This window comes from Pleurodeles waltl, chromosome 11 (assembly GCF_031143425.1).
Source record: "Pleurodeles waltl isolate 20211129_DDA chromosome 11, aPleWal1.hap1.20221129, whole genome shotgun sequence".
In the NCBI taxonomy this organism is placed as follows: Eukaryota; Metazoa; Chordata; class Amphibia; order Caudata; family Salamandridae; genus Pleurodeles; species Pleurodeles waltl.
The window spans coordinates 96675480-96688034 of NC_090450.1; the positions used below are offsets into that span (position 1 = coordinate 96675480).

General features: G+C 41.5%; 1 protein-coding gene across 1 annotated transcript in view; it reads right to left on the reverse strand.

Annotated features, from left to right (window-relative positions):
• Positions 1–12555, reverse strand: part of LOC138265069 (multiple epidermal growth factor-like domains protein 6) — a 768694-nt gene that overhangs the window by 29583 nt on the left and 726556 nt on the right. Inside the window, exons 21-23 of the mRNA XM_069212617.1 lie at positions 11366–11494; positions 9318–9446; positions 6458–6589 (exon numbers count right to left, since the gene is read on the reverse strand). Of these exons, the coding sequence (XP_069068718.1) occupies positions 6458–6589; positions 9318–9446; positions 11366–11494 (390 nt within the window). The remainder of the gene's footprint in view (positions 1–6457; positions 6590–9317; positions 9447–11365; positions 11495–12555) is intronic.

Here is a 12555-nt window from a genome sequence, read left to right on the forward strand (position 1 = left end):
CCGGTAGGATACATTTGCCTTTAATGTAGATGTTAAACCTGTCAGCCTTAGGGTGGTCTTCTTCCAAACTTTTTGCCTACTTAGCTCCAATTTTTGCTGGGTGTTTGGCTCTGCATTTTTACCACCGCCAACCAGTGCTTATGTGCTTGCGCTCACTCCTGTAAATATGATTTGATTGGCATATACCTAAATGGCATATTTAATTTACATGTAAGTACCTTGTAGAGTGGTATACCATATATACTGGGCCTGTAAATTAAGCGCTACTAGTGCTCCTGCAGCACTTATTGTGCCACCCACCTAAGTAGCCCTCTATATATATATAGATAGATAGATAGATAGATAGATAGATAGATATATGTCATATTTGTTACCTGTGGAATTGTCATGATAAACACTCATTAATGGTAAAGTTGGATTTTTTGTTACAATTTTGAAACTACTACTTTTAGGAAGTTGGCAACTCTCTCCCCTCATCCCTTTGTGCCTGCAACTTGTCTTGGATCACATTACGGGTATAGCTGATAGTCATACAATAATGGGATTAGGTGTGACTCAACAGGCCATCAACTGGCAGAATGGGTTGGGGGCAGAGCTGATCAAAGCCCCTCTTGCACCTGAATTGGCTGTGTCCTATCTCCTCACAATAGGCCTAATGGTCCTGTATTGTCACTGCAGTCAGCTTGGAGCCAGGGCAGGGGAGACAGGAAATTCCATGCACTGTAAAGAACCTTTCCAGAAGTTTCTCCCACCATCCAGGGGAAGGTCACCAAGTATAAAAATAGGACTTTCAGCCTTACTTTTCCGTTCACTACTTGACCTGCAGAAGGACTCTGACTGCTGCTGTGTTCTGGTGTGCACTCTGCCCCACAGTTTCTGTACCTCGAAGGGTTGTTTTGCTGCCTGGAGCCTGGCTTGAACCCTCAGAGGCCAGCCCTGCTGTTGAGCCATGTATCAATACCTGAACCCAGGACTACCAGAAGTGATTCAAAAGGCTAGTTTGCTGACCTGTTCAGAGCCACAGAGACATAACAGGCTCTCACCATCTTGAACCCACACCTGGACCCAGCCTGAGTGAGTCCTGAACCCTCAAGAGGTCTCCATCCACCCCTGGACCATTGGCTGAGGTACTATAGGTGCCCAGATTGGCATTTTCAAAAATGAGGACAACATTTGGGCAAAACATGCAATGAGAACAAGGAGGAGACTGGGACCAACCTGCTTGCCTATTTGCCAGAGGTGCATCTCCAGCTGTATTCACTTTGCAGCTTCTCCTGCTATGATATTATCTGCTGAATCAAATCCATCTCAGTGGTCCTTCGACAAAGGAGTATCTGACCTCATGGGACTATCTCCAGCTACAGCCCTCAGCTTTGAATCGCTGGAGGTTTTCACCTTCCATTTCGGTGACTAAGTTAGAAGATGAAAGTCTTCACTGCAACTTTGTTTCACGGCCATCAAACAATGACACTCCCTTCTCGAACACTCCTCAAGCCTTGCCCTGCTGAACATCCACCTTCCTAGACATTTTTCTTTTAAAATTAGAACTAAGTGCTGACCGGGCCCAATCCATTTCTTATATCTGAACCGTGCTCTATCGTGGTCTGCATTAACTTTCGACTTTGAGCTGGTCACGTGTGACCAGATTTAGGCACTATTTTGAACCTTAAACTTTAGAAATTCATAACTCTGGTTCTACTGATTGGATTTTTGTCATTTTGGTGTCAAATAATTTATTAAAATGTACTCTAGTTTTCAGAATTTTTTGGGGACTTTACTTGTGTTGTGTTGTTGCTTTATTACTATTTGTGTGTTGCATAAATATTTTCATATTGCCTCTAAGTTAAGCCTCACTGCTATTTGTGCCAGCTACCCAGGATGAAGCATAAGTTAAGTTAGTGACCTTTTGTGGTTCACTCTGAAGGATATTGTGGTTGTTGCTTGACCATAGCTCACACCCCAATCAACCAATTTCTCACAGTAGATATAATGTAAAGTCTAGAATGCAAGATAAAGCACATTGAGGAAACATGAATAGAGCAAATATGCACGAGGTGAGACAACTGTAAGAACAGAAACAAAGGCCGCCTAGTTTATTCACACTATGTCATCTCATAATGCATCTTTCACTTGAAAATACTGCAACCACATGTTCTGGTGGAGGGTTTAAAGAATCAATGGACTCATTTGGGTCCCAACCTCTACCATTATGGAATGATTTTAAAGATGAATGCCATTTACGACTGAGGATACCATACCTGTGATCTATCTTGATGTAAAGAATTTATCCTATTGCTTGCACTGAGCAGGCTTCTATCAGTAATCACATGTGATGCTACTTTGTTGGGTTTGTAAGAGATCTGAATGTTATGTTCACCAGCTTTTAGCTTTAACTGATGGCAATACTAGCCTTTACTGCTTGTACAAGCAGCATTAAGTCATTATTCCTCACACCTTTAGACTCTTTGTTTGACTATCCCTCACCCCAAACACTGCTCACAATTCTCCTGACTCCTTGGGCATATCTTAAGTAGGATGATGGAGGTATAGAAGCTCTGGTATTCCATCTACCACCACGATGGCCTGTAATTTTATCAAATTTGCCAAAAGGCAACCTATCTTCTATAGGCAACAGCTGATGGGGACATCATGGTTCATTTCCATTGCATTAGTGTAACCATCCACAAGCCGTTGGCTCTCCAACTACACATAAAATGGGGTGATGCACAAAAGCATTGGTAAAAAAAGGAGGTAGTACTACATGAGGACTCTTTTACATTTTCTTACATCCCTTTGTGAATTAGACCCGAAACACCCACCTCCCTACTAGTAAAAGTGGAAAGAGGGCAAAGTCTTTTCAATCAACCAATCAGGATTTATAGAGCACGGCTAATCACCCACAAGTGTATTCAGGAGCTGAGAACAAAGCTGCTAAGGGGCTCATTTGTGAGTCTTTTACTGAATAGTAGAAGAGAGGATGAGGTCATAGGTGAAGTGGTGGGGTTGTAAGATTTCGCAGCAAAGTCAGAGAAAGAGCGCCCTCCACTGTTGCTTCGGAGGATGCAGGGGTGTGTACGAGGGAGTGGGAAGTAGAGGGCAGGTGTCTGGAAGGCTGATGTGGGCTGCTCCTTGATTGTGAAAGTCCTTGTCAGTGTGGGTAAGCATCTTTAATTGATATCTTTTCTGAATGGGGAGCTAGTGGAGCTTCCTGAGTTGGGGGTGGTGTGGGTCCATTTAGGGAGGTAAAGGATAAGTCTAGATGCTGAATTCTGTATGGTCTGTAGTCTCTTTGTGAGGCGCTTGATGATTCCTATGTAGAGTGTGCTGCCGTAGTCCAGCCTGCTAGTGACCAGGGCTTTAGTGAAAGTTCGTCTACTGTTGGGGGGCAGCCATTTGAAGATTTTATGGAGCATGCAAAGACTGAGGAAGCAGGTGGAAGACATTGTGTTGTTCTGATTTTTCAAGGTGTGCTTGCTGTTCAGGATGGTCTCAAGGATGTGTGTGTCGTCTGTCAGAGTGAGTGCTGGTTGTAGTTCGGAAGGCCACCAGGAGTCGTTCCATGGGGAGGTGCTGTTCCCAAAGATCAGCTCTTCCGTTTTGTCTGTGTTGAATTTTAGGCAGTTGTTTTTCATCCAGCTGTTGATGCCCGTCATGCACCTGTGGAAGTTGGCCCTTGCGGTGGAGGGGTCTTCTGATAGAGGGATGAGCTGGATGTTGTTCCTGTAGGATATGACGTTCATTCCAAGGTTTCTGACGATGTTGGCCAGGGGGTCATATAGATGTTGAACAGTGTGTACCCGAGAGACAAGTCTTGAGGGGCGCTACAGATGATCTTGGGGTTTGAGGTGAAATATGGTAGGCATATTCTCTGGGTTCTTCCATTGAGGAAAGAGGTGACCCATTTGACGGCGTCTCCTTGGATTCCTATTGATAAGTGTATGGTGAGATATGGTGTAGAATCATCCGGGATGTTGAGGAGAATAAGAGCCGCCATTTCTTCCTGGTCGAGGAGGCAGTTTCAGTGCTGTGGTTAGTGTGGTATCCCGACTGAGAGGGATCCAGAAGATTGCTGACCTCCAGGTATTCTGTATTTTAGAGGACTTTGGTGAGAAACAGGAGCAGTGAGATGAGACTGTAGTTCTTGAGTTCACTGTGGTGGAGGAGGGTTTCCTGAGAAGGGGTTTGACATTTGCGTGTTTCCATATTCTGGGGAAGGTGGCTGTGGTTAAGGAGAAGTTGAAAAGGTCTCTGCTAATCATTCTGCTCCCGATGATAAAAATGTGATGGGGACCAGGGTCTCTGGGTGGCCCTGAGAGGAGGGAGTTTATGGTGGCTGTGGTGTTTTGTGTGTTCAGCTGGTCCCAGGCAGAGATCGCATTTGGGTTTGAAACTGTGGGAGTGACGAGGCAGAGGGTATCAGCAGCAGTGGGTTGGGGTTCACCTCTTTGTAGAGGGTGGAGATATTGTCGTGAAAAAAGTCCACCAGGGTGTCACAGAATTCCTGAGAAGTGGTGATGATGTTTTCGGTGGCTGAGGGGTTGGTGAACTCTCTGAGGATGTTGAAGAGTTCTTTGCTGTGGTTAGAGCTGGCTTTGATGCAGTTGGCAAGAATGTGCCTTTTCGTCTCTTTAAGTAGTTGGTGGAAACGGGTGAGGGACGACTTAAAGGTGGCTCGGTTTGTGGGCTACTTGGAGGTGCGCCATTTCATTTCGAGACTTTTGCAGTTGTGTTTTATGGTTCACAGTTCCGTGGTGTACCAGCTAGCCTGGTTCGAGGGTCTCAGGAGTTTGGTGGGCTTGACGGGGTCGACTCTGTCAGCGCAATCAGCAGGGAAGTTCTAGACAGCCTGTTCTAAGTTGGTTGTGGTGTCAGGTCAGAAGGTCTTGAGGGTGTTGGTCCACTGGCTCTCTGATACTTTGACACAGCTGTGGTGTGAGGTGCTGTGCAGCTTGACTGGGGGGATCCTTTGATGAAGAAGTAGTGATAGCGTGGTCTGTCCAGGTGAGCTTGGTGACATGGCTGTACTTGACTCTGTCGCTGGTCATGAAGATGGGGTCGAGCTTTCATGCTTTCAAGGAGGTTGGCGCTGTTGGTGTCATTGAGGACTTCGAGCATGAAATTGATTTCCCAGAGGAAGATGTAGTGGTTGGAGTCAATGGTCGAGCAGAGTGATGAAGTCAGTGATGGCTTCGCAGAAATTGGAGTGCAGACCTGAAGGTCTGTAAGTGAGGAAGCCTCTGATGGTGGTTTTGATTTGGAGTTAGATATTGAGGTGTTACATGGTCAGGTGTGGCAGTGGTGCAGAGGATGATTTCTTTGTGAATGACGGTGATTCCACCTCCGTGTCTGTTAATTCAGTCCTGCTGTGCTATCTTGTAGCCATCTGCTGTTGCTGAGGAGATGTAGGAGTGGCTGCAGTATTGAGCCAGGTTTCTGTAAGGTATATGACATTGGGGGTGTGGGAGGTGGTGGTGTCCTAGATCTCGGTGGTGTGCTTGCAGAGTGATTGTGTGTTGAGTATTCCCATTTCACTCCCACGTTAGAGGTTTTTGGGAAAATTCACAAAGTAAGTACAGTACTATAGGAGTGTTCTTCTGTACTCTTACATGCTTTTGTAAATAACCCCCATTAAGCTTAGAATAAACATCGTAATGATTCATTTTATCTCAAAATGCATTTCAGTAATACCATTATGCATTTTATATATATAGGGGGTTCTTTCAGAAAAAATGATAATTAATTTCTAATGTGGACTTACAGTTAAATGAAATATATTTCAAGCAGCTATGTGAAAAGCGGAAAATGGGCACGATTCACAAATCCATTGGCATAACTATCTTACCTGGAAATAACTTCAGCAACAGAGGGATTTTGCTCTCTTAAATATGATTTGCTAACACGAGAATTCTGATGCAGGGTGGTATTTCTATTTGAAAAAAAAACTGCTCTTGTATGTGTGTATGCGTTGCATTGTGGGGCAGCTTATAAACGTTGATTAAGACGTTCACACATACAGGTATATGGGTATGACCCAACTTTTTGAAGGTAAATGTTCAACCTGATGAACTTTTTGACTTTAACCTATCAAAGAAGAGCAAAAGTTCACATTGGAGGAAGCAAATACTACAAATACATTAGAGGGGAGTCAGGGAAGAGAAATTTCCATTGGAAAAATAGGGGAAATGTACTTTGCTATTCCATTACTACATGCAGATGTGTACACCTATTACATTTTCATGTACTTAATTTACTACACATGCAAGGAGTCTTGATGGGTCTAGGACATATAACCCCAGAACTACTTCTGTAATTCATTAAAAGTACAAAATGTCCTTCCAACAAACAGTCTGTAAATCTGGATGTAGGATTTATGTCACTCTTTAAAACCAGTTCAATATTCTACTTGATTTACTGTTGATGCCTCATATTGTAATTGTGAAAGCATTAAAAGACTCACTAAGCTCACAGCGGATCCCATAATAACCAGGTAGACAGGTGCATTTGCCAGTCACTGGATGGCATTCTTCATTCTCTGCTAAACAGTGGCACGCTTGGCTGCAGCTTTTACCATGTGTGCCTGGAGCACAGGCTGCGAGAAAGGAGAAAGAGTTAAATGTGAGTGTGTTAATGCAGCTCTAACATGGGTATGTTGCAAATGTCACTTCATCACATTATTTACAGCCACGTTGTACCATCTACAGGTGATTCAGTCTCACCACAATTGCCTGGGTCGTACTAGATCAATGACTTTGCCCAGCTCACTCAAACTTCACCTGTGCAGTGCGCCTTCAATTTTTAACATACCTATCACTATACACACAGATGCCTAGCGGTATTCTCATTGGCCTTGGCATCCCCACTGCAGGATGGGGAAGAGGAGAGGATGTCTAGCTGTCTCACCAAGGTGAGGGTAAGTGACCTGATTTCTTCTTTGACTTGAAAGGACTTCTGACCTTTCCAGGTGAACTGTCAGTGTGCCAGAGATGATGATTACTCCTATTCACAAGTGACCCCACCACGCCTATATATTATCTGTAGAGCATTAGACCAGATTAACAACCATTCACATTGAGCAACCGGAAAACCTAGATATAAGTCTTCCCAGTCATAATTTCGTTGAGGAATATGTTATTTATTGATTTAGTGAAACATGCTTACAAGTCCATATGCTTAAGCATTGGTGTGGGTCCTCGTGTAGTTAATCACAGCCAATCATATTAAATGCTACATACATTTCACTATTTGCACGGTGAAATAAGTGAAATCACATCTACCCTTTACCTAGGTTGGCATTCAAGCAGTGGATTACTGAAAATAATCTCCTGCCAGTTTGGTATCTGCCCAATTCACCAGTGAAGTATGGTGAAGTTATGGCATCAGCTTCATCGGCTTATGTATTTCCCCATAAAAAATATTTCAGTTTATCAGGGATTTAGGTAAGGAATACATATATGCATATGTTTTATATAGTCAAGTTGGCTTCTTTGGATATTATAAAACCACATAAATACTTGCATTCTATCAGAAAGATAATTGTGTAAATATTCTCTTTAATGAACATTTCTTCCACTAAAGGGTTTTACAGAGTGAGCTGAACATTTGAAGCAGCACCAAAAACACATTTTTAATTTAAGAAACTACGATGTTTTGACTTTGTCATACCTAACAATTGGAACCTGAACATGAACTCCATCTGTCTGAATGCCAATCAACATATGAAACATTGTTCTTTCAAAGGTGATATAAGGAATCTTGGAAGGTAGGTCAAACCCCATATTCATTATTTCTGTAGCAACATTTGAGTGAACCAATTACTCAGACCATGAAGTGGCACTGCATGTCAGGCTTATATCACCAGAAGAGTGCAGCTTTAATAATACACATATACTCATCCCATAAACACAGACAGAAGAAATGCTATTATGTAACCCCACATAGGCACACCATGCTTAATTTTAACCAGTTGTTTCTGGTGCCCAACACAGCACTTATTTGTCAACACATGCTCTAATTACAGTCTACCACATGGTGGTACTGTCTTTCCAATTTTGAGATGAACACAACTGTGTTAAGTACTCAACATTAAAAACTAATATTTTTATGCTCTGGGTGGCCTGGAAAAGTCTGACTTATCAGACTTGAGAGTCTGAATTATCAGACTTGAGATGTGCTGGTTAGTAGTTGTATTGGTACTGTCATTCACAGTGGTGGCAGGGGCAATGGGTAGTGGTAGCTGCTGTGGCCTCCTGGCAAGAGCCCTGGCACTTATATTTTTACAGATTAAGCACTGCTGGAACACATGGTTTTGGAAAAGGTTTCATGTAAGAAGCCAGGAATGTAGATGGATATGAAGTTAAACTTACATGGAATAATCTGCAACAAATGTCTGGAATTGTTACAGGCTATCTACACTGGATGAACGGTAACAGAGAAGGCCCACAACAAAATTTACAAAAACACAAATTCCATCACTTGGTACCTTAAAGTAATTTTAATTTTGATTTAATCCACACATTTCTACGTATTGCATTTCTCACCTGTCTGCTGTACTGGACCTCATTTATTAAACCCATGGAAATACTGTAGATGCTGTATCAGTATCTACTTTATCAGAAATATAATGTCCCTTGTCTGGTTGGACATAAAATTATCCGTCTTCATCTCTATTTTAAAATTCTTTGTAAACTATTTCACCATCACTTTCTCTCTGAACAATTTAAATCAGTCATGAAAAACATAACACCCATGAGAGGCTTGCATCCTCCCAACAAAATGTTGTCCACTGTCTACATCTCTCGACCACCACCATACACTCTTAAAACTTAGGACCATATTTATACTTTTGTAGTGCCGCATTTGCACCGCTTTTTGATGCAAAAGCGGCTCAAACGTACAAAATATAATTGTATTTTGTATGTTTGCGCAGCTTTTGCGTCAAAAAATGACGCAAATGCTGCAACAGAAAAGTATAAATATGGGCCTTAATATCTCCAGACATATAGGGGGTTATTCTAACTTTGGAGGAGTGTTAATCCGTCCCAAAAGTGACGGTAAAGTGACGGATATACCACCAGCCATATTACGAGTTCCATAGGATATAATGGACTCGTAATACGGCTGGTGGTAAATCCGTCACTTTTCCGTCACTTTTGGGACGGATTAACACCTCCTCCAAAGTTAGAATAACCCCCATAGTCTATCACTCACTTTTTAATGTGATTTTGACACATTATGCCCCAACTGTCTCTAACTGCCCTGTGGTGAAGAAATGTAGACATTGACACATGCTTTCCAATGATAGCACTCTGAGTTCTTACTTTCTTCACAACCAATGCCAGTAAATCCATCAGGACAGCCACATTCTCCAGATATATGGTTGCAGGGGACACCTTCTGGGCAGTTGCAGTGATGGGCACAATTATTACCATAGAAGCCAGATAAGCAAGCTGAAACATAGAGCATTATCAGAACTGTAATCTACCTCATATGAATTTAAATAGAAGAAGAAAGGGCAGACAGTAATAAGCATCATTTCATAACTTGGACCAAAAAGTAGTTTACATTATTCACTCATGAATTTCCATGTTTTCTGCAATCCGAGGCCTGGTTTGTGGAAGAAAAAGGCTTGACACAGTGCATTACAAAGCTAGCACTCCTTACTAATTGAGTAGTATAGTTTATGAGTAATAATTAAGGAAAAGAAACGGTACAAGGTATTCACACAGGAAATCGGTCTAAAGGTTGGCTCCACACCTGTTTCAGTGTCACTTCAATAGTGTGAAAAAATTTATAACATTTATACGTTTAATTTATTTTGTATAAAATGTGCTATTACATGTAAAAATAATCAATAGTTATATAAAATATTTTTATCGTTAAAAATATTTTTTATTTTAAATGTCAAAGTAATAAAAATTAAAATCACATTAATTCATACAAATTGTTAGTTGGATGCCCTGTCTTCAATGTTTGATACAGGAGTGTGTTGCAGTATGTTCACCAGCTGAACAATCACAGCTCTCTGAACGTAATTGGGGTTATTGGGATGCTAAACACTGTAATGAGATTGTTGAATTAAACTAATGGCATAACAAGGGTTTGGAAGTGACCAATTTCGTAAAGCTAATCTTTCTGAATCCGACTTTAATTAGTCTCATACTTTACTCACTGTCAAATTGGCTAATTCAGAATTTTACGCATACCCATGGCAAAGATATTCGGGCCAGAGGACCCTCCATGAGTGTAGAAACGTCTGACATAAAACTACCTTTTCCTCCACAATTGAGAAAATTCCGCTTTACAACATTTTGGACTGATTTTCGACTCGGTGCAGAGTAGCAACATTTTTCACTTTTATTTTTCTATGAGCATTTCAGCAAATCTGTGGCAGTTTTCAGGAGCACTCTTTGGAGCGGTTTCCCAATTATGCCCGTGCAAAGACAATTACAAAAACACAACTGTACAAAATATGCAAAAAGGTATTTGCATCAGGGCAACCGTACTTTTATTTATTCATTTGGGAACATCTTTATCCTCACGGAGAGAACCTCTTCCCCAATATCATCTTAATTTTGAGGGTGTGTACTTCCCACTACCGCCACCAATATGGATTTGCCACTGGCAAGAGTGAACATCTGAATGTTTCCAGGGAGGAAATAGGTTGATAGGAAGATTTTAAGTACCACAACATCAAAGGTTTTGGTTGTTCCTCAAAATTATCTGGGTATTTCCATCTTGGAATGCTGCAAATGTCTTGCATAATTTGGTAAATTATGCATTTGAGGGAAAAGTCCTTAGACTGTATGGTGTGATACATTTAAATATTAGAAAAGGAATATCATACAGGACAGTAGAAATCCTGAAGGGGGCAAAAAACAACGCACCCTGTTTAAATACAAAATGCAACCCGTGGTTGTGTTTGTTTTCTGTGTGAGATTCCATTATTTCGCCCAATAAAATAATTAACGTAGATGTTGATTGAACAAAACCCGAGTAGTTGCAGAAATGACATTGCACACCCTTTGACAACCCCCCCCCACACTCCACCAAAAATGATCCCACATGATAAACATTTGCTACCCTTGGCGGGAAACTTTAAGGGATGCAGCAACTGAGTAAACAATACTAACTAAAAGACTGATGAAATGGATGTGGTAAACCCATGCAGGTTAATTCCCAACCACATCTCAGGTTTTCACTGTGGTATTCAATCAAATCAAATGACCTGCAGTACCAGGTGTGTATATTTTTATGTCATCTATCTGAGCATTATTCTACCTTCTTTGAGATTGGGGTAAAGGCAATGTTAAACATAACCCAGATTTGTTACTGGAAGAACTGCAAAAAATATATCAATTAAACTCACGTTTATCGCAATGTTTTCCTCTCCAGCCTTTTGCACAGAAACACAGTCCCGACTCAGGATGACAGGTCGCCTGGTGGCCACAGTTACATTCCTCTGAACAATTGTGTCCATAGAACCCAGAAGGGCAGGCTGAAAAAATAAAGATTTTTCATTTATATCAATCAATTTTTTAATAGGCTATATAAGGTGAATGATGTGCATTATTTTCTTTGAATACTTGTGATAAGCTTGTAATCTCTCCCACACCTGCTTTATATGCCTATTGCGTAGCAGTTCACCTCACATAATCTTTGCATACTTAAAGCTTCATTTGCAAGAAACCAACGCATTGTCTGGTGCGTCAGATTTCTTGCGATGTCCAATGATTCCATAACTGCGGTATGGATGTGTTGAATTTACTATACAGAGCTCCATGGCGCACGTTTTCACAGATGCGTCAGAAATTCTGACACATCAGTGGTGCTAAACTGATGCATTGCTGGACTAGCGTCAAAAAAATGATGCTACTCTAGCAATGCGAGGAAGGCTCCCATAGAGAAAAGCCATGTGTCAGTTTAACTCCTCCTCTGAGCAGGCATTAAACTATTGACGCAGTGAAGTTACAGAATGACGCAGTGAAATATTGTAAATTTCACTGCATCAGTTGTGCGTTGCTTTTTGCCTGGGCATGCCTAGCTTGCATACATTATAACTGGCCCAAGTATAATGTTATACAAGGGTTTACAAACTGACGCATTGGGCCAAATGCGTCAGTTTGTAAATCTGGAGCCGTGTAAAGCACTGCTTAGTGCCCCCGGTACATTAGAAAGAAAATGACGAAACAGTGGCGCAAAGGTCTTTTAAATGAGGCCCTCAGACCTAAAGCTGAAACAAAAATATTGTGACCTAAATAATATTTACTGAATTATTGCTTCATTGGGTGTATAGTTACTATTATTAACTCGAAAGGGAGATATGATATTTTGGTCTAAATAATTATGTCATGTGATATTTAGGCTACAGTTTTCTGGTTCTATACCCATGGATGTAACTAGCCCCCCAGGGGCACTCTGCCACCTATGGTCACTGGTGCTAGTTTAAGTGAAAGCACCAGAAAAGAGCAGTCATATGTCCAGGCAGCCCATCCCTAACACATTTTCAATGGCCATCTGAACTTTTCAGTGGTCTACTGAGAAGCAGTGAATGAAAAC